The 22,835-nt window shown below is 44.1% G+C and overlaps 1 protein-coding gene and 2 long non-coding RNA genes across 6 annotated transcripts in view; 1 reads left to right on the forward strand and 2 right to left on the reverse strand.

Moving 5' to 3' along the window:
• The window catches only part of LOC105474488 (small nuclear ribonucleoprotein polypeptide C), a 16,332-nt gene extending 12,290 nt beyond the window's left edge, over positions 1–4,042 (reverse strand). Inside the window, exons 1-2 of one of the 4 annotated variants that reach the window (XM_071097175.1) lie at positions 3,890–4,042; positions 3,492–3,534 (exon numbers count right to left, since the gene is read on the reverse strand). In XM_071097175.1, coding sequence (XP_070953276.1) covers positions 3,492–3,534; positions 3,890–3,897 — 51 coding nt within the window. In that variant the 5' untranslated portion in view covers positions 3,898–4,042. Of the gene's footprint in view, positions 1–3,491; positions 3,535–3,644; positions 3,856–3,889 lie in introns of those variants that run through there. The other 3 variants (XM_011729170.3, XM_071097176.1, XM_071097177.1) reach the window with 3 other exon arrangements.
• Positions 4,043–4,077: 35 nt separating this feature from the next.
• Positions 4,078–22,835, reverse strand: part of LOC105474485 (uncharacterized) — a 67,983-nt gene continuing 49,225 nt past the window's right edge. Inside the window, exon 5 of the long non-coding RNA XR_011623797.1 lies at positions 4,078–4,214. This is a non-coding gene — a long non-coding RNA (uncharacterized lncRNA). The remainder of the gene's footprint in view (positions 4,215–22,835) is intronic.
• The window catches only part of LOC139363425 (uncharacterized), a 42,968-nt gene continuing 34,056 nt past the window's right edge, over positions 13,924–22,835 (forward strand). Inside the window, exon 1 of the long non-coding RNA XR_011623803.1 lies at positions 13,924–21,421. This is a non-coding gene — a long non-coding RNA (uncharacterized lncRNA). The remainder of the gene's footprint in view (positions 21,422–22,835) is intronic.

A 22,835-nucleotide genomic window follows, 5' to 3' on the forward strand; every position in this document is an offset into this window, starting at 1 on the left:
CAGTCACAGTGGCTCACACCTATAATCCCAGCACTTTGGGAGGCCAAAGTGGGCGGATCACCTGATGTCAGGAGTTCAAGACCACCCTGGCCAACAAGGTGAAACCCTGTCTCTACTGAAAATACAAAAATTAGCTGGGTATGATTGCACGCGCCTGTCATCCCAGCCACTCGGGAGGCTGAGGCAGGAGAATCACTTGAATCTGGGAGGTGGAGGTTGCAGGGAACTGAGATCATGCTACTGCACTCCAGAATGGGCAACACAGTGAGATTCCATCCCAAAAAAAAAAAAACAAAAAACTTCATAACTAAAAATCAACCAAAGTCCAAAAGTTACAGCACTGAATGTTTTTACACATTTCTTTCTTTTATTTGGGGTTTTTTTTTTGAGATAGAGTCTTACTCTGTCACCCAGGCTGGAGTGCAGTGGCGAGATCTCGGCTTACTGCAACCTCCGCCTCTCAGGTTCAAGCGATTCTCCTGCCTCAGCCTCCCAAGTATCTGGGATGATAGGCGTGTGCCACCACATCCAGGTAATTTTTTTTGTATTTTTGGTAGAGATGGGGTTTCACTACATTGGCCAGGCTGGTCTTGAACTCCTGATCTCGTGATCCGCCCACCTTGGCCTCCCAGTGCTGGGATTACAGGCGTAAGCCACCATGCCCGGCTGTTTTTACACATTTCTAAGTCCAATATAGGGATCTGTAAAATCAATCACCATAGAAATGTTCTATTTTTGCAAGACATCATTTTAGAAGGAACAAGCGTTCATGACATTTCTCATGAAAAGACATTTTTAATATAAAGAAATACTTTTCAGTTCTCTGAATTCTGGCATTAGCAAGAAAGTGAATAATAGGTATATGAAACTATAATGCCAAAAAAGGGCAGAAAGGCACAGCCCCCTCATTAACAATTTCAGAAAATTATCTCTAGGGGGTTTTACCTAGAGAGGGGGTAAAAAAAGGACTAGGGATCTATAAGCAAGAACCGACGAGCTATTAAAAATACCAATTTAGGCCGGGCGCGGTGGCTCAAGCCTGTAATCCCAGCACTTTGGGAGGCCGAGATGGGCGGATCACGAGGTCAGGAGATCGAGACCATCCTGGCTAACACGGTGAAACCCCGTCTCTACTAAGAAATACAAAAAAATAGCCGGGCGAGGTGGCGGGCGCCTGTAGTCCCAGCTACTCGGGAGGCTGAGGCAGGAGAATGGCGTGAACCCGGGAGGCGGAGCTTGCAGTGAGCTGAGATCCGGCCACTGCACTCCAGCCTGGGCTACAGAGCGAGACTCCGTCTCAACAACAACAACAAAAAAATACCAATTTATCAGAGCATTCTACTCCAGGACAATGTATGAAAATACACAGAACTTGGCCAGGCACAGTGACTCACTCCCAGCACTTTGGGAGGCCAAGGTGGGACTGTTTCTTCATGGCGAAACCCTGTCTCTACTAAAAATACAAAAACTAGCCGAGTGTGGTGGTGCAGGCCTGTAATCCCAGCTACTCGAGAGGCTGAGACAGGAGAACTGCTTTAACCCGGGATGCGGAGGCTGCAGTGAAACAAGGTCGTGCCATTACACTCCAGCCCGGGAAATAAAGCAATACTCCATCTCAAAAAAAAAAGATAATATACAGAACTATGACAACGTCTTCAAGAGGAACCACCCAACTTAAATGTTCCACATCTCTATTAATGCTGTACTACATCTGACCACATGTTAGAAAGAATTCCAAATAAAGTGACAATAGAAAAATCACTGGCCAGTTTCTTCCAGCTACTATTCAAGATAATCAAGAGTTATAATTTAGACCAGTCTGGGAAACACAGCGAGGCCTCAGCTGTAAAAAGAGTTATGATTTAATCAGATTTCTACAGAGGCAGCAAAGCATAGAGCTGCAGTGTTCAGGGCATGGTTCACAGACATCTAAGGGTCTCTGAGACTCTTTCACGAGGTCTGCAAGTTCAAAGTGTTTTCATAATACTACTAAGCCATTACTTTCCTTTTTTAATGTATTGACATTTTCACTGATGATGCCAAATTCCTGGTACTTCAGAACGAATCAAGGCAATGGCACCCGACTGTATTAGTGATCACTGTATTCTTCAATGTATGTACTCATAGGGGAAAAAAAAGCTAGTTTCACTGAGTGAAATTAATGAAGCAACAAAATTATTAATTTTTATTAAATCTCAACCCTTAAGTTCAAGTCTTTTTAATATTCTGAGTGACAAAATGGGAAATATAGACAAAGCACTTGTGTTGCATGCCAAAATATGATGCCCTTTCAAGGAAAAGCAGGCATGTAATTGTTCAAATTATGAGCTCTACTAGCTGCCTCTCTTGAAGTCCTGGGCTCAAGCAATCCTCCTTCCTTGGCCTCCCGAAGTGCTGAAATTACAGGCATGAGCCACCATATCCAGCCCAGCTGCCTTTTTGATGGAACACCATTTTTATTTGAGAGTGACAGACACAAACCGTATATTCAGACTTCTCAAAAATGAATGGAGTGAGCCTGTCACTTCAAACAGAGCAATGGAAAGTATTGCCAGTGATAGAATTTGAGCTATTAAGCAAAAATCAGAATTTTGGAAAATCTTATCTGCCACCATAAGCTTGACAGCTTCCCAATATTTAAAGATGGTTCTGATTAGATTGTGACATTAATTAATGTGGGGTTTCATTACATAATCAAATGTGTCTACATTTGAAGCCTGGCACTAACTCAAGTCAATCAACTTTTCCAAATAACCAATGCACATTACAAAATCATGCAAGGCAAAGATCCACTCAAGTGCTCTTTAGACCACTAAAATTTTTTTTTAAGAGGCGGGGTTAGCTGGGCATGGTGGCTCATGCCTGTAATCCCAGCACTTTGGGAGGCCAAGGCAGACAGATCACCTGAGGTCCGGGAGTTCGAGACCTCAGCCTGACCAACATAGAGAAACCTCGTCTCTACTAAATATTCAAAATTAGCCGGGCGTGGTGGCCCATGCCTGTAGTCCCAGCTACTCGGGAGGCTAAGGCAGGAGAATCACTTAAACCCGGGAGGTGTAGGTTGCAGTGAGCCGAGACAGCGCCACTGTACTCAAGCCTGGGCAACAAGAGCAAAACTCCGTCTCAAAAAAAAAAAAAAAGTACTAACAAAACATTCTACTTTACTGCTGTATTATTTGATAAGCAGTTTTTTTTGTTTTGTTGTCCAGGCTGGAGTGCAGTGCCTGATCATGCCTCACTGCAGCCTGGACCTCAAGCGATTCTCTCACCTCATCCTCTTGCGTAGCTGGGACTACAGGCACACCACCATGCCTGCCTTGTTAAGCGGTTTTTAATCAGTTACTCTAGGGTGGGAAATAACCTCCAACTATTTTCTATAAGCAGTAGACCTTAAACCTCAGCAGGTGGGAAAGCACAACTTGCATCTTTAAAAAAACACAAAACTCATTATTACACATAAGGCTTTTTGAAAGTATGGATACGCCACTTACAGAGTCATGGGTGAGGTATGTATCGCAGTAGTCACAATAAAACCTGAAAAGAGGTGAAAGGAAGAAAAAAAGAGATGACAACCAGCCAGATGCCCATCCATGGAAGCGCTGTTCATGGAAGATAAAAACCAAGAAACAAACAAAAAGCCCGACCTCCTCACGACTCAAAAGCGTCAAAGCGTCGACATATAAACCAGGCTTTTGTTGTTGCCTTAAGCGGGATCCATCTCCACTCTAAGAGGGGGTGTCTAGCGCTCTCCATCTCCCTATCTCCGTCCACCTGTCCCAGATACTCTGCCATCCCACGAGGTTTCAGAAACCAGAACCCGCTCTCTGCTCCTGCATAGGGGCCACAACTAGTGACTACGATCACCCTCAGATTTCGGGGCCCCACTCACTTGGGCATGTTGCTCTGCAGGCCGTTGGCCACTCCGTTACGTGACGCCCGGAAATGACGCGCACAGTCAGCGACGACACCGCGGAACTCCACGAGACTAGCGAGAAGACCCGAAGCCCTCGCCACCAGCAGCCGAGCGAGGGGCGGGGCTTTTTCCTTTCTTCCTTTCATCTATAGGATGGCGGGAAGGGGGAGTACTACGGGTCGCTACGAGGTTCAACCCAAGCTCTTTTAATCTTGTTTCTCGATGCTTCCGGAAGAGCGTATTTAATCTTTTTGTAAATATCTAATGATTCTCTGCAAAGCGCATGGGGCTGCTATAAATGCTGAAAAAACAGCAGTGAACAAAACGGATAAAAATTCTTGCCCTCGTGGAGTTGAGATTCTAGTGAAACAAGACAGATATTAAAACCAACAGGAGCCGGCGCCGTGGCTAGCGCCTGGAATCTCAGGTACTCCGGAGGCTGAGGCGGGAGGATCACGTGAGCCCAGGAGTTGGAGACCAGCCCTGGGCAACATAGCGAAACTTGTCTCTACAAAAAATTTAAAAACTAGCCGGACGTTGGCCCGACGCTGTGGGTCACGCCTGTAATCCCAGCACTTTGGGAGGCCGAGGCGGGCGGATCGCCTGAGGTCAGGAGTTCGAGACCCGCCCGGCCAACCTGGTGAAACCCCGTCTCTACTAAAAATACAAAAATTAGCTGGGCGTGGTGGCGGGCGCCTCTAATCCCAGCTACTCGGGAGGCTGAGGCAGGAGAATGGCTTGAACCCGGGAGGCGGTTGCAGTGAGCCGAGATCGCGCCATTGCACTCCAACCTGGGCGACAGAGCAAGACTCCGTATCAAAAAAAAAAGAATTCGCCGGAGGTGGTAGCGCGCCCCTGTGGTCCCAGCTACTCGGGGGACTGAGATGGGAGGATCGCTTGAACCCAGGAGGTCGTGGCTATAGTGAGTCGTGATCGCGCCACTGCACTCCAGGCTGGGTGACAGAGTGGTACCCTGTCTCAAAAAAATAGTAAATATTTATAGTAGTCGGTTAGGTGGAGCAAAGTGAAGGGGGGAAGAGGGGGGTCCAACTTTACAGATGATAGAGAAAGGTTATCTCTTGCCTTTTTAAAATTTTTTGGTTTTGTTTTGTTTTGTTTTTTGAGACGGAGTCTCGCTCTGTCGCCCAGGCTGGAGTGCAGTGGTGCTATCTCGGTTCACTGCAAGCTCCACCTCCCGGGTTCAGGCCATTCTCCTGCTTCAGCCTCTCGAGTAGCTGAAACTACAGGCGCCCGCTACCACGTCCGGCTAATTTTTTGTATTTTTAGTAGAGAGGGGGTTTCATCGTGTTAACCACGGTGGTCTTGAAGAACTCCTGACCTCAAGTAATCTGCCCGCCTCTGCCTCCCAAAGTGCTGGGATGACAGGCGTGAGCCACCGCGCCTGGCAGGTAATAATTCTTGTAGGGTTCAAGGAAGAATTACATGTGAAGATCCTTGTAAGTGTTTAATACAATGTACACACTAACCCCTCCACAAAAGGTAATTATTAAATAGGAAGAAATTGATAGAAGTAACTTTTGTAGAAGAAGTAACTTCTACCCTATGTTCTCTGATGGTAGAATTGCAACCAAATAATAATAATTGCTAGTTTATTTGAATGTTTACTATGTCATAGGTTCTTTAAACGCATTGATTTACTTAATCCATTCAACAACCCTATTTCGGATGAGGAAACTGACTTTTAGAAATAATAAGTACCACAAAGATTACTTCCTGGTCCTAAGAGGAAAGTTAATTGTGTAATGAAGTTATCAGGCTCTTACCACCCTAATACCGTGGTAAATCTTAACATAATTAGTGGCAGAACAACCACATATTACATGTCTCCTGCTGGGATGACAACATTAAGTGGATACCATCTACTATGACATATTCTTTTTTTTTTTTTTTTTGAGAGAGGGTTTCACCCTGTTGCCCAGGCTGAAATGCAGTGGTTCCATCACAGCTCACTTCAGCCTCAGCCTCCCGGGATCAAGCAATCCTCCCTCTTCAGCCTTCCAAGTAGCTGGGACTACAGGCACATGCCACCATACCCTTGTTAATTTTTTTAATTTTTTGCAGAAAAAGGGTCTCAAACTCCTGACTTCAAGAAATTTTCCCACCTCAGCATCCCGAAGTTCTGGGATCGCATGTGTAAGCCTCTATACCCAACAACTATGACGTATTATAAAGATGTTAAGTACCCACAAAAATTAAAAATATTTTTAAAAAAATGTTTAACTTAGATCTAACCAAGTTAACAGGATAGGCTATAGGATCAGCTAAAGGAAAGCAAAAGGCAGCAAACAAATTCTGGCAGTAGGACAACTGGCCTCTTTCCTTCACCAATTTAGGAAAAGGTATTTTTCTAGATTTAAATATTAAGAAACATAACAACAGGCCGGGTGCGGTGGCTCAAGCCTGTAATCCCAGCACTTTGGGTGGCCGAGACGGGCGGATCAGGAAGTCAGGAGATCGAGACCATCCTGGCTAACACGGTGAAACCCCGTCTCTACTAAAAAATACAAAAAACTAGCCGGGCGAGGTGGCGGGCGCCTGTAGTCCCAGCTACTCGGGAGGCTGAGGCAGGAGAATGGCGGGAACCCGGGAGGCGGAGCTTGTAGTGAGCTGAGATCCGGCCACAGCACTCCAGCCTGGGCGACAGAGCGAGACTCCGTCTCAAAAAAAAAAAAAAAAAGAGACATAACAACAGATGTAGTGTATTATCTAGATCTAGATCCTACTTTCGACAAACCAGCTATAAAGGACATTTTGCAGAAAATGCCTGGGTCTTGATATTGCAGTTCCAGAAACCCACCTTTGTCCAGGTACCTTCAGTTGATTTTCCTCAAGGGAATGAATTCATCAGTTATGTTGTTTATTTTGTTTTGGTTTTCGGTTTCTTCTGAGACACATTCTCACTCTGTCACCCAGGCTGGAGTGCAGTGGCACTATCTCAGCTTACTGCAACCTCCGCTTCCCGGGTTCAAGAGATTCTTTTGCCTCAGCCTCCCGAGTAGCTGGGATTACAGGTGTGCGCCACCACGCCCAGCTCATTTTTTTGTTTTCTTTTGTTTTGTTTTTTTTTGAGACAGAGTCTCGGTCTGTCGCCCAGGCTGGAGTGCAGTGGCCGGATCTCAGCTCACTGCAAGCTCCGCCTCCTGGGTTTACGCCATTCTCCTGCCTCAGCCTCCCGAGTAGCTGGGACTACAGGCGCCTGCCACCTCGCCCGGCTAGTTTTTTGTATTTTTTAGTAGAGACAGGGTTTCACCGGGTTAGCCAGGATGGTCTCGAACTCCTGACCTCGTGATCCGCCCGTCTCGGCCTCCCAAAGTGCTGGGATTACAGGCTTGAGCCACCGCGCCCGGCCCAATTTTTTTGTATTTTTAGTAGAGACAGGATTTTACCACATTGGCCAGGTTGGTCTCGAACTCCTGACCTCAAATGCTCTGCCAGCCTCAGCTTCCCAAAGTGCTGAGATTACAGGCATGAGCCACCATGTTCGGCCCATCAATTATGTTTTGATTTCTTTCTGATTTCCCTCTTTGCTGACCCTAGCCTTTTTTGCTTCCAAATCTATTCTTCACTTTTCCCCTGCTCTTTTCAAAATGGCAGTGGAAGCCAGGTGCAGTAGCTCATACCCGTAATCCCAGCTACTCAGGAGGCTGAGGTAGAAGGATCATTTGAGCCCAGAAGTTGGAAGCTACAGTGAGCTATGGTCTGGTCACTGCACTCCAGCCTGGGTAATGGGGCGAGACTCCATCTCTATTTAAAAAAAAAAAAAGGTCGGGTGTGGTGGCACACATGCCTGTAATGCCAACACTTTGGGAGGCTGAGGCGAGCAGATCACAAAGTCAAGAGATCAAGACCATCCTGGCCAACATGGTGAAACCTAATTTCTACTAAAAATACAAATATTAGCTGGGCATGGTGGTGTGCACCTGTAGTCCCAGCTACTCGGGAGGCTGAGGCAGGAGAATGGCTTGAACCTAGGAGGTGGAGGTTCCAGTGAGCCGAGATCACACCACTGCACTCCAGCCTGGCAACAGAGCAAGACTTTGACTCAAATAATAATAAAAAAAAAAAGTCTGTGGCGAACTGACTCCATAAAGGCTGCATGGGCTGGACTTCTATACTGGTTGACTTCCAAGCTGAATTGTTGGGCTCCATCAACTGGAGGCATTTTCTGGAGACTGGAGAGATCAAGGAAAAAGTCAGGGTATCTCCTACTCTGACACCACCTCCAAGCCAGAGTATCCATCCTCTCCCTACCCCTCAACATCAGGGTGTCTCCTATAACCTACTTGGGTCTAACTTGCAGTTGGTCCTAGACCCTGAGCTCTGGTAGCACAGTGTTGTCCTTCTGTCCCTCCAGTATAAGGGTGGCAGTAGCTTCTTGCTGTCACTCATCTCTGTCTGGGCTATTTGACTATTCTCTGTTTGGCTTTTTGTCTCTGCCAATACCTGTATAAACCATTTATCTGGATTAAGTTCCCTGGGTTTTAAAGACTTAGAATGGTTTTCCAGGTTGGACCTTGACATATATATATGTGTGTGTGTATATAGGCTCAGAGTGACCTTATCTCCAAGTTCCAAGGGGTATCTCCATCATGTCCTGACCATGGGCCCTGTTATCTTGTAAAGCAGTGCTTTTCACACTTTTTCTCTGAATGTTCCAGGCAACTGAGAGAGTTCATTTGTCACCCTCATTCCTCTAGGTCTGTAGCCAAAATCCCAAGTGCCTACCTGAGCTTGAAATGCCCTTGAACTCTTGTGCACTTGTGTGGTGTCTTAAAAACTCACAATGTTAGTAATCTACTTCATAACACATCTATGTTGGTCTTAAGGTATTTTACATATAAAATTTTTTTACTTATATTTGAATAGGTAGTATATACACGGTAGAAAATTAGAAAACCACAAAAATATTTCCCAGCCACATCCTTGTTCCCAGTTTCCTTTCTTTTTCTTTCTTTTTTTTTTTTTTTGAAACAGAGTCTCGCTGTCTCCCAGGCTAGAGTGCAGCGGCGCGATCTCGGCTCACTGCAAGCTCCACCTCCTGGGTTCACGCCATTCTCCTGCCTCAGCCTCCTGAGTAGCTGCGACTACAGACGTCCGCCACCTCGCCCGGTTATTTATTTATTTATTTATTTATTTTGTATTTTTAGTAGAGACAGGGTTTCACCGTGTTAGCCAGGATGGTCTCGATCCGGACCTCGTGATCCGCCCGCCTTGGCCTCCCAAAGTGCTGGGATTACAGGTGTGAGCCACCGTGCCCGGCCTTATTTTTTTTTTTTTTTATCTTTTATTTTTTTAAGACGGAGTCTCACTCTGTCTCCCAGGCTGGAGTGCAGTGGCGCCATCTCGGCTCACTGCAAGCTCCGCCTACCGGGTTCATGCCATTCTCCTGCCTCAGCCTCCCGAGTAGCTGGGACTACAGGCGCCCGCTACCACGCCCGGCTAATTTTTTGTGTTTTTAGTAGAGACGGGGTTTCACCGTGTTAGCCAGGATGGTCTCGATCTCCTGACCTCATGATTCGCCCGCCTTGGCCTCCCAAAGTGCTGGGATTACAGGCGTGAGCCACCGCGGCCTGCCTCTTTTTTGTTTTGTTTTGTTTTTTTTTAAGAGAGACGGAGTCTCACTCTGTAGCCCAGGCTGGAGTGCAGTGGTGCGCTCTTGGACCACTGCAACCTCCGCCTCCCGGGTTCAAGTGATTCTCCTGCCTCAGCCTCCCCAGTAGCTGGTACTACAGGTGTGCACTGCCACGCCCAGCTAATTTTTCTATTTTTGGTAGAGATGGGGTATTTCACCATGTTGGACTGGTCTTGAACTCCTGGCCTCAAGTGATCTACCTGCCTTGGCCTCCTAAAGTGCTGGAATTACAGACGTAAGCCACCGCACCCAGCCCTTTGTTCCCAGTTTCTTACATATCTTTCCAGAAAAAGATTATCCATATGCGAACAAAAATATGTTTCCTGGTTCTATTATACAGATACATAGTATTTCGTTGTGTAGATGTACCTCCATATATTAATCAGTCCTTTATTGATGAGTGCTTAAATTGTTTCCTGTCTCTTTCTAATTCAGTGATGCTACAGTACATCATTAATTCACAGACATGCAAACAGACATGCAAGCTAAAGTTTGGGCTGGGTGCTGTGGCTCAGACCTGTAATCCCAGCACTTTGGGAGGCCGGGGGTGGGGGTGGGGGGTGGATCACCTGAAGTCAGTAGTTCAAGACCAGTCTGACCAACATGGTGAAACCCTGTCTCTACTAAAAATAGAAAAATTAGCCAGGTGTAGTAGCATGCACCTGTAATCCCAGCTACTTGGGAGGCTGAGGCAGGAGAATCGCTTGGATTCAGGAGGCGGAGCTTGCATCGAGGGAAACCTGCGCCATTGCACTCCAGCCTGGGCAACAGAGTGAGACTGTGTCTCAAAAAACAAGCAAAAAAAAAGATCGACTGGGTGCGGTGACTCACGCTTGTAATCCCAGCACTTTGGGAGGCCAAGGTAGTTGGATCACCTGAGGTCAGAAGTTCGCAACCAGCCTGGCCGACATGATGAAACCCCGTCTCTACTAAAAATAGAAAAATTAGCCAGGCGTGGTGGCACACACCTGTAATCCCAGCTATTAGGAAGCTGAGGCAGTAGAATCACTTGAACCCAGGAGGCAGAGGTTGCAGTGAGCCGAGACTGTGCCATTGCACTCTGGCATGGGCAACAAGAGCAAAACTCCATCTCAAAAAAAGAAAAAATAATAAAATAAAATTCTAGGAGTGGAATTGCTGGCTTGAAGAGCTTTCTTTGCATTTGTAATTTTGAAAAATAATGCTAGATCGCCCTTCACTGTGGTTATATTTGAGAGTGCTTTTTTACCCTTTCTATCTAATAAATAAAAAATGGCATTGTAAGTCGGGCACGGTGGTCACGCCTGTAATCCCAGCACTTTGGGAGGCCAAGGTGGGCGAATCACCTGAGGTCAGGAGTTTGAGACCAGCCTGACCAAAATGGAGAAACCCCGTCTCTACTAAAAATACAAAATTAGCCAGGCATAGTGGCACTCGCCTGTAATCCCAGCTACTCAGGAGGCTGAGGCATGAGAATCGCTTGAATCTGGGAGGCAGAGGCTGCAGTGAGCCGAGATCAGCCACTGCACTCCAGCCGGGGTGAATGAGCAGGACTCTGTCTAAAAAAAAATGAAAATAAAAAAATAAACAAATAAATTTTCCCACATATCTTTCTTTTCTTTTCGAGACAGGACCTCTAACTTCATCTCACTAAAAGAGGAAAAAAAGAAAGACAGTCTCACTCTGTCACCCAGGCTGGAGTGTGGTGGTGTAGTCACAGCTCACTGCAGCCTTGGCCTTTTGGGCTCAAGCAATCCTCCCACCTGAGCCTCCCAAGTAGCTGATACTATAAGTACCTACCACCATGCCTGGCTAATTAAAAACAATTTTTTAAGAGACAAAGTCTTGCTATGTTACCCAGGCTGGTCTTGAACTCCTGGGTTCAAATGATCCTCCTGCCTTGGCCTCCCAAAGTGCTGGGATTTTAGGTGTGAGCCACTATGCCTAGCTCATTTTTTCTAATTCTTTTATTATTTCATTTCTTTTTCATGTTTATATCCTTTATCCATCTGGAACTTATTTTAAAGTAAGGTATGGAAGAGGGATCTATGCTAATTTTTCTTTTCACAAACATCAACCTAGTTATCCTAGCACCAGTTTTTGAAAAATCTACCATTTTTCCTACTAATTTGAAATCTTATTTTATTATAGGCTAAGCTCCTCTATATATTCTATTTCATCTTTGGGCTTTCTGGTCTGTTTCATTGGTCTATTGATGTGCCTCTACCAAGTGTTTTAATTATTACAACTCGTATCTGTTATTTTAATATAACAACCTATGTAAATTAAGCAGTTGAGTTACTTAGTTTTATCCCTTCCTAAAAAATTCTTCCAGTAGGCCGGGTGTGGTGGCTCATTCCTGTAATCCCAGCACTTTGGGAGGCCGAGGCAGATGGATCACCTGAGGTCAGGAGTTCAAGACCAGCCTGGCCAACATGGCAAAATCCTCTCTCTACTAAAAATACAAAAAATTAGCTAGGCATGGTGGTATATGCCTATAGTCCCAGCTACTGGGGAGGCTGAGGCAGGAGAATTGCTTGAACCTGGAAGGCGGAGGTTGCTGTGGGCCAAGGTTGTGCCACTGCACTCGAGCCTGGGTGACAGAATGAGACTCTCTCCCAACAAAAAAAATTCTGTTAGGTTGGGCATGGGGGCTCACGGCTGTAATCCCAGCACTTTGGGAGGCCGAGGCAGGCAGATTACAGTGTCAGGAGTTTGAGACCAGCCTGGCCAATATGGTGAAACCTCGTCTCTACTAAAAATACAAAAATTAGCCGGGCATGGTGGCAGGCGCCTGTAATCCCAGCTACTCGGGAGGCTGAGGCGGGAGAATGGCTTGAACCCGGGAGGCAGAGGTTGCAGTGAGCCGAGATCGCACCACTGCATTCCAACCTGGGTAACAGAGTGAGACTCTGTTTCAAAAAAAAAAAAAATTCCTCCAGCAGAATTGACTTTTGTGTTTTTCATGTAGGTTTGGCACATCTGCTGGCACAATGTGGTATAACCCTATGGGGGAACAGTTGCCAATTAAATGTACAATGTCCTGTTAAATTTGAATTTCAGATATGCAATAATTTTTAGTATAAGTATGTCCCATGTAATTATTTTTTTCTAAATCTGGAAACCCTACTATAGGGTACTGAATTAAAAAGAAATTTTCTAGTTGCAGATGACAAAACCCTACTTAAACCTGCTTAGGTAAATAGGATATAGAGGCTCAGAAAGCTGGGACATTGAAGGGTAGATTTATCCTCAGGTGTGATTGACCTAGGGCCTGAAATAATGTCACTTGGTCTCTTTCTCCATTTCTCTTCTCTGCTTGTCTACTTCTCTTTGCCCACTGGCCTCATCATCCCACGTTGCAACCTGGTTTCCTCCACACAGATGAGACAGCCTCATATATCTCCAAACTTCCATTCTTCTAGCACATAATGCCGGAAGCCAGGGAAGGACCTAAATGGGCACACTTATACATCAAGAGTCCTTCTTGGTTGGAAATGAGTGGAATGCAGGGGCCTTTGAAAACAGTATGCTGAGAATAGATAGGGCTCAAGGACAGTATCTCCAATTGAACTTTTAATGAACTCCCGTAGGCGCCAAGAAGGCGGGCAGATAAGGAAGAGCATAGAAACAAAGAACCGAGTAGAAGGTTACATCTGGGAAAAGAAAGTTTGTTTTGCATTGCATTCTTTCTGCTGACGTGGGGTGTATGGAGTATAAATAAAGTGAGGCGGAGGCTCTGAGCGCGGCCGCCACGTTCTCTGTGTGTCTTTGTCTTTTGTGTGTTCTTTCATTCTCCACCACCCCCGGCACGGACCCCAACAAGTGGCGCAGCGAGCAGGGTCAGCACAGGTGAGTAGGGGAGAACAAGAAGGGGAACCCCCTAGGGGCGGGTAAGGCCCAGATATTGTTAAGGGGAACCTTCTTAAGCTTTCATTATGGGGAATTCCATCTCTCTGGCCTCAGAATATTTACGGCTGTTTCAAGGACTGTTGCTGTCTATAGGAGTAGAAGTGAAAGAAAAAGACTTTCAAGTGATTGTTTGCCCATGTTGAACAACATTGTTACTGGTTTCAGTATCAGACTAAAGTGCAGCTGAATCGCAGAGAATGGTTACAGGTAGTAAAAACTCTGCTTAGGGCCGGGCGCGGTGGCTCAAGCCTGTAATCCCAGCACTTTGGGAGGCCGAGACGGGCGGATCACGAGGTCAGGAGATCGAGACCATCCTGGCTAACACGGTGAAACCCCGTCTCTATTAAAAAATACAAAAAACTAGCCGGGCGCGGTGGCGGGCACCTGTAGTCCCAACTACTCGGGAGGCTGAGGCAGGAGAATGGCGTGAACCCGGGAGGCGGAGCTTGCAGTGAGCTGAGATCCGGCCACTGCACTCCAGCCTGGGCGGCAGAGCGAGACTCCGTCTCAAAAAAAAAAAAAAAAAAAACTCTGCTTAGAGCTCTCCAGTTAGGGGATATTATGCCTCTAAAATTGTGGACCTTGTGTGACTCTATCACTCAGACATTAGAGTTACTTGAGACTGATTCAGAGTGTGGTAATGTAGCCACAGGAGGAAAGGTATCTGAGGATTTGGAAAAAAAATAAATCTGAAATGAAGCCCATTTGTGCCAGGATAACAGAGGATGGGGGGGGGGTAGCAAAATGGGGAGAAGAGAAAAAGCCAGCTCTTCCTTCTTCTAAGGGAAATTCTGACATGCAGAGTATTATGGAAATGCTTCAACAAATATTACAGATATATTCTTCTAATTCACCTTTGCGAGCTTTCCCTGTTTCTTTTCCTTCTGCCCTGTTAAAAGAGGATTTTCCAGAGCCTCCAATTCCCTGGCTTCCTTATCTTTGCCTTTGTTTGGCAAAGTTGAAGCCCTGTTCACATCAGACATACTTTAAATTTATACTAAACACCTGTTTAATATGTTAAAACCAGTGTATATGTATATCTTGTTGTTTGTTAAAATATTATGAGTATTTCAATAGTCAATAAATAAACACATTAATATTAACTATTAATATTAATATAGTATTAATAACCCCAGCTAGGAAATTGTTATGTTATAGGGGTGCATAGGTTCCACCAATTTACACTCCAAACAGAAGTTGAGTATTCGAGTTGCTTAACACATTAACTACCTCTTTATATTTTCTGTGTTTTTAAATTTTAACCATTGTATTGTGTATGTAATGATTCTCAATTTGGTATTAATATACATATTTCCTAGTGAGTAATGATGTTAGACATATAGGTTTATTGTCATTTCTTTGTTCTGCTACTTTTGGTTGGGTTATTTACCTTTTCCCATTAATATGTTGGGATTCTTTATATTTGGGGATATGAGTATTATTATATATTATATATACTTTTAATTAAAAAAAAAAAATTTAAGGAGCTGGATCTGTTTCCAATTATTTGTGCTTCTTTTGCTCCTAATGCTCAGTTTTCAAATGGTGGCAATAATGTCCAATTTAATGCCTTACAAATTAAATTTTTAAAAAGAAATGAAAGCTGCCATTTCTAACTATGGATCTCAATCTCCTTTTATCCTTGGTCTTCTTGATGTTTTTTCATCAGAAAATTTGATGATTCCTATAGACTGGAAGACTTTGGGGAAGGCTTTTCTTGATTGTTCTCAGTGGTTACAATTGCACAGCTGGTAAATGAACAAGGCACATGTACAGGCTAGGAAAAATATTATGTGTGATCCCCCTGGGCCCACTGAGGAACAACTCACAGGCACGGGCCAATATGCTACTCTTAATGCTCAGGCTGGTCTAGATGATGTTGCCCTTACTCAAATCAAGACTTTGTTTTTAAGGGCCTGAAATAAGGTAGAGATAACAGGAAAATGTTCCCTTTCCTCTGTGAAGATTTTATAGGGCACAAATGAACCATATCTATATTTCATAGCCCGTCTTCAGGATGCTGTCTTCAAAATTGTGGGTGCTGGCCTTGCTTCAAAAATTTTGTTACAAACATTGTCTTTTAAAAATGCTTATGCTGACTGTTAAAAATTGTTAAAATCGTTAAAGGCCAATGGGGCCAATTTAGATAAATATATTAAAACTTGTGTTAGTGTTGGAGGGGCTATTTATGATGCTCAATTATTTGCTGGAGCTTTGTCTAAAGCCTTAAAAGGAAATAACAAACAAGGTGTTTGCTTTCAGTGTGGTAAACCTAGACATTTCAAAAAAGAATGTCATAAAAATTGAACACTTTTATCCCTCAAGGCAGAAAGCTGCCTTCAGAGGTGTACAAATATTGTGGTAAAGGTCGACATTGGACAAATAAATGTCGTTCCAAAACTGATAAAAGTGGAAATTTACTGTCTCCTCTCCTGGGAAACGGGAGTCGGGGCCCACAGGCTTGGGGCCCCAACAATTACAATACAAGTCTACTACAATATTCAGTGAGCAATGGCCTACAACATTAAGGAATAAATTCAAGTCCTCCTTAAGGATCCCACACCTTACCCCAGTTTCTCAGCTTTATGCGGCAACTAAGCAGAGCGCCGCTGCTGACTTAGCTATTACTCAGCCTTATACTTTGTCTCCTAATAGAGGAATATATAAATTAGCTATTAGAGTGTGTGACCCTTTGCCAAAAGGACATGTAGGACTTTTGTTAGGTCAAAACGACAGTGCTATACGGAAGTTAATGATGATTCCAGAAATCATTGATCTTGATGTTACTAATAAAATTCTTATTATGGTACAAGTTTCACAATTTATATGCCTAGAGGCAGGGGAACGTATTCTCAATAGGGAGGATTTGGTAGCACAGAAAAAACTGTTTTTTGGGAAACTTTAGTTTCTAATTAAAAGCCCTTATGTTCATTGCATATTAATGGAATAGTTTTTAAAGGGTTAATTGATATGGGGGTGAATATGTCTATTATTTGTTTAAATTAGTGGCCTATACAATAGGAAAAAAGACAAGTTTCAGTTATACTCACTGGGTTGGGTGCTGCTTCTGTGATTTATCAAGACGTAGAACCTTTAACCTGTGTCGGTCCTAAAGGTCAACAAGGTCAAGTGTTTTTTTTTATTTTTATATTGTTCCTATCAATATTAATTATTGGGAACAAGATCTTTCACAACAATTTGCTGCTTTTTTAAACATTCCTCATATTTCCTCAGCTGCCAAAAATATGATGTTCAAAATGGGCTACAATCCTTTAAACTCATAGCCACCACTCCTATTTAGGTGAAACAGTGACCATTATTTAAAGAAATACTTAGGACTCTAAAAGAGTAAGTCAAAAAACAAATGGCCGAGAGGAATATAAAGCCACGTATTTCTGCATGGAATTCCCGTCTTTGTCTTGTCTTAAAACTATAAATGTTTACATTAAACCTAGGGAAAGTTTACAGCCTGGTCTTCCTAATCCTGCCCTTATCCCACAAAGTTAAAACCAGAGAAAAGCAGCAAGATGCTTTTGTATCATTACAAACTCAGCTTTCTTTCTACTCACTTAATATTGCCACAGAAAAAATTTAACTGGATTTTCTTATTCAATATTTAGGTTATACCTTGGGGGCACAAAATATTCGACCCCAAAAAATTCAAATTCGACGTGATCATTTAAAAACATTAAATGATTTTCAAAAGTTTCTAGGAGACATTAATTGGATGCGTCCTGTTTTAGGAATACCAACATATCAGTTATAACATCTTTTTTCTATTCTAGAAGGAGACAGTCACTTGGACAACTCACGTCATTTAACTCCTTTGGCTTTACAGGAACTCCAACTTGTTGAAGAGCAACTTCAAAAGGCCCTTCCTTTTGTTTATTTCATACTTTACCTTCTCCCACAGGAATGATTCATCAAACTAATCGACCACTAAAATGGATCTTTTTGTCCAATAAAATATCTAAACGCTTGGCTACTTATATCGATCGTTTAGCTGAACTGATCATCAAAGGACAGCATCACTGTGGACAACTTTGGGGAGGAGATCCTTCCTTAATTATCTCTTAATTCACTCATAGTCAGATCACTTATCTTCTTGCAACTTCTGATTCTTGGCAAGAAGCTTCATCAATCTTGAGTTACAGTTTATCCTTATCCCTCGGTGCAACAGGGAGAATTGTTTGCTGTTCTGATGATCTTACTTGATTTCCCTACTACTGGTTGTAACATTGTTAGTGATTCTCAATACGCCATTTATGTTACTTCTTATATTTCTCAGGCGACTTTACCTCTTTGTGCTACTTCTTCTCTTCAGAAATTCTTTTCTTTGTTATCCTTTATTTTGAGCCAATGTCGAGCTCCTTTATTCATCACTCATCTTCGTTCTCATTCTCAACTTTCTGGACCATTAGTTCATGGTAATACTCAGATTGATTTGCTTTTAATTGGCCACCTACATGCTGCAGAACAAAAATATACTCTACATCACACTAATAGTTCTGGCCTTCAACGATGGTTTCATTTAACTCATAAACAAGCTCGTTCTCTTATTCGAGCTTGTCCTTCCTGTGCTCCTTTGAGCATTCCATCCTTCCATCCTGGGGTTAATTCACGAGATGTCCCTTCTTTTGGACGATTAAAATGTTCATCATACCATTGATACCTTTTCTCATTTCTGTTATTACTCATCTCTTAGTTTGTTTCGCCATCATGGGCGTTCCTCTTATACTTAAAACTGATAATGCCCCTGCTTATGTCTCTCGTAAATTACAAGTTTTCTTACAGCAATACAATATTCAACATATCACCGGTATCCCGGGCAACAGTCAAGGTCAAGCCATCATTGAGCGCACAAATTTAACTTTAAAAACTTAACTATTAAAACAAAACAAAAAGGGGGAAATGAGCCCCCCAGAAACCAGATTTTGAAACCAGATTTTGAAGGTTCTTTTTACCTTAATTTTTTTGAATCAATGGAGACAATTGCAAGACTCTGCTGTCGTAACCCATCTTTCCTCAACTCCCTCGGTGATAGTCCCCGCTGACAGTTTAAAGGTTTGGTATCCTAATGAAGAAGGTAAGTATGTTCAAGGGCAAGTTCTTGTTGTTTTTTTTTTTTTTTGAGACGGAGTCTCACTCTGTCGCCCAGGCTGGAGTGCAGTGGCCGGATCTCAGCTCACTGCAAGCTCCGCCTCCCGGGTTTACACCATTCTCCTGCCTCAGCCTCCCGAGTAGCTGGGACTACAGGCGCCTGCCACCTCGCCCGGCTGTTTTTTTGTATTTTTTTTAGTAGAGACGGGGTTTCACCGTGTTAGCCTGGATGGTCTCGATCTCCTGACCTCGTGATCCGCCCGTCTCAGCCTCCCAAAGTGCTGGGATTACAGGCTTGAGCCACCGCGCCCGGCCAAGGGCAAGTTCTAAAACAGGGACGGGGCTATGCTCTTGTCCTTACAGGGAGCGGACCTGAGTGGTTTCCTACAAGATGATTGAAACCCTGTTGAAAAGAAAACTGGATTCAGTGTGCATTTCTTCCTTTGTTAGATGTGCCTCGGCGGGGGACTTATTTCTCTTAGTGAGGCTTTGTATGAATATTGGACTTATATTCCCTTTCCGCCCTTGTATCAGGGAGTCGCCTGGGGGGAGGCGGAAATTAAGGTTTTCACCAATGACACTACTTGGATGCCGTCCCCCTATATAGACAAGGACAATATAGAACGGGAAACGGGAATTATAAACAACACATACCAATTTGGAGTGGAAGAACTTCCAATATGTATGGGAATAGTCCTCATTGTCTCCGAAAATCGCATGAAGCTTGGGCTGTTCGTTATAATCATAGTCATGTGGCTGCTAATACTGTTATTATTGTAACCAGAAGTTCTTAATATAATCATACTGTATATAGTAATGAAACTATTCCTAGTTCTTTACTTTTTTGTCCTCTTCTAGAGGTTTCTCCTAATATTGAGGTGCTGGAGTGACAACAATGTCGGGGAACTAAACCCCGGATTTTATTAGAATACAATGGGATGCAAATAACTGATTGAAGTGTGCACGGTGATTTTCAAACAAAATTTAGTCACATACCTTTGAAATGACACTGGGTAAATAAAGTATTGCTGCTAACAGTAATGAAACCTTGGTATGGCGTGAAGGAGGCCTGAAGTACAGAGTTATTTTTGGAAGTTGTTAGTTGCAGGCGATGCCATTAGCACTTTTGTGGGGAATATGCCCCTTAATCTTTCTAACCCGAATAACTCCTTTCATATTCAGTTATATCGGAATACCTCCTGATATATTATTGCTTGTGTCCGTAAGCCCTACCTATTATTAGCAGGAAATTTGACATGGGATAATCTTACGGGGATTGTTAATTGTACAGATACGTGTACATTTTTGTCTTGCCTCAATCATTCCTGGTGGCACAACTTTACTGGGGATATTTATATCCTCAGGGCTCGTAAGGAAATTTGGCTACCTGTTAACCTTACGCGACCATGGGGGGCATCACCTCTTGAGACTTATATTTGGACTTCTCTCCAGCGAACCCTCTGTGCCCTTGGACTTATAATTGCCTCGGTGATGAGCCTTGTCGCCATCATCTCCACTGCGGCCGTAGCAGGGCTCGCTCTTCATCAAAGCATACAAAATGCTGAATTTGTGCAGCAATGGCACGAGCAATCTCACCGGTTACAGCTTCAACAACAAAACATTGATTCTCAACTTGCTGAAAGATTGGACAACATGGAACAAGCCTTGACATGGCTTGGAGATCAGCTCACTGTACTCAGTACTCGGACGACATTACAATGTGATTGGAACTCCACTCAATTTTGTGTAACGCCTGTGCCTTTTTTTTTTTTTTTTTTTTGAGACGGAGTCTCGCTCTGTCGCCCAGGCTGGAGTGCAGTGGCGCGATCTCGGCTCACTGCAAGCTCCGCCTCCCGGGTTCACGCCATTCTCCTGCCTCAGCCTCCCGAGTAGCTGGGACTACAGGCGCCCACAACCGCGCCCGGCTAATTTTTTGTATTTTTAGTAGAGATGGGGTTTCACCGTGGTCTCGATCTCCTGACCTTGTGATCCGCCCGCCTCGGCCTCCCAAAGTGCTGGGATTACAGGCGTGAGCCACCGCGCCCGGCCACGCCTGTGCCTTTTAATATCTCTCAAAATTGGACTGTAATCCGAAAATTATTAGTAGGCCATAAAAATATTAGTTTGGACATCCAAGAGCTCACTCAGAACATTTCCGAAGCATTTCGACAACAATTACATGTGTTGTCCGGAACTGTAACCCTTCAGGAGCTGGGTCAGCACCTTGCTGCCTTTAACCCATGGACCCAGATGAAGACATGGATTTCTACAATCTCTGGAAGTATATTGCTTTGGGCACTTGGATTGAGTCTACTTCTTTTGGTGATTTGATGCTCCCTCCATCGCCTCCAAAAACAAAAGAAAACACAAGAACAAATATGGGCTACCTTTTTAGGATTGAGGCAAAACAAAAAAAAAGGGGGGGAAATGCAGGGGCCTTTGAAAACAGTATGCTGAGAATAGATAGGGCTCAAGGACAGTATCTCCAATTGAACTTTTAATGAACTCCCGTAGGCGCCAAGAAGGCGGGCAGATAAGGAAGAGAATAGAAACAAAGAACCGAGTAGAAGGTTACATCTGGGAAAAGAAAGTTTGTTTTGCATTGCATTCTTTCTGCTGACGTGGGGTTTATGGAGTATAAATAAAGTGAGGCGGAGGCTCTGAGCGTGACCGCCATGTTCTCTGTGTGTCTTTGTCTTTTGTGTGTTCTTTCATTCTCCACCACCCCCGGCACGGACCCCAACAGTGGAAAATTGTGATTGCCAGTTCCACTTAAACCTCAGGGAGAGAAGGAGGATACCCAAAACTTCGGGGAGTACTGTTGTCAAAGAAGAAGTATAAAAATGCATCCTGGACCCAAAATGGTATGTCCAGCTGCAACCATTGGTCATGCCTAACCCAGTCTGCAAAGCCTAACTCAAAGGAGGTACCAGTTTAAGGTGGTAATTTCCATTGTCACCACCAGAAGACTTGGGTCCTTAGTTCCATAGTAACCTACACCTTCCTCAACTCTCCTGTATCTTTCCACAATGCTGAAACACAAAAAGTAATACTCAGTTATTCAACAAATGTTTACTGAGCTTTCTCTTTGTGTTCATGTCTCTGTTGGCCATCATTAATAGGAAAATGAGTAACACACTGTGCCCATCATCAAGTTTAGTGTGGGATATAAGCATTTAAACAAAGAATTACAACATTTTATGGTAAGGACTATAATAAGACAATTTTATCAAAAGGCAGTAGCACGGCCGGGCGCGGTGGCTCAAGCCTGTAATCCCAGCACTTTGGGAGGCCGAGACGGGCGGATCACGAGGTCGGGAGATCGAGACCATCCTGGCTAACACGGTGAAACCCCGTCTCTACTAAAAAGTACAAAAAACTAGCCGGGCGAGGTGGCGGGCGCCTGTAGTCCCAGCTACTCGGGAGGCTGAGGCAGGAGAATGGCGTGAACCCAGGAGGCGGAGCTTGCAGTGAGCTGAGATTCGGCCACTGCACTCCAGCCTGGGCAACAGAGTGAGACTCCGTCTCAAAAAAAAAAAAAAAAAAGGCAGTAGCACAATGGTCATGAGCACAGCCTCTAGATCCAGTCTGCCTGTGTTTGAATCCTAGTACCACCACAAGCTGCTGCTTTGATCTTGGGAAAGTTGCTTAACCTCTTTGTGTCTCGGCTTTCTCATCTGTAAAATGCAGATGATAATAGTACCTCCTTCAGAGGGTCATGGCTGTGAGGGCTGATTAAGATCATTCTCAAAGCACTTGGCTGGGTGCGGTGGCTCATGCCTGTAATCCCAGCACTTTGGGAGGCCAAGACAGGCCGATCACGAGGTCAAGAAATTGAGACCATCCTGACTAACACAGTGAAAACCCATCTCTACTAAAAATACAAAAAATTAGCCAGGTGTGGTGGCGGGCGCCTGTAGTCCCAGCTACTCAGAAGGCTGCGGCAGGAAAATGGCATGAAACCGGGAGGCAGAGCTTGCAGTGAGCCGAGATCACGCCACTGCATTCCAGCCTGGGGGCTCAAAAACAAAAACAACAACAAATAATAAAGCACTTAGCACTGCGTGATAAGCATGCAGTAATTGGTGGACAGTGTTGGGACTGTCAATAAGAATAAGTACCCAAAACCCAGGTCTCTTGAATTCCAAATCTAGGAATCCCTCCAAGCCTCTTCAGGGCCACACAGGGAATGAGCTGTGGAACTGGAGAGGCATTTTTCTCCCAATAAGATACTTCAGCTTCACTTTGTTGTTTTGTTTGTTTTTACATCTTGTTTCT

This window comes from Macaca nemestrina, chromosome 5, assembly GCF_043159975.1.
Source record: "Macaca nemestrina isolate mMacNem1 chromosome 5, mMacNem.hap1, whole genome shotgun sequence".
In the NCBI taxonomy this organism is placed as follows: Eukaryota; Metazoa; Chordata; class Mammalia; order Primates; family Cercopithecidae; genus Macaca; species Macaca nemestrina.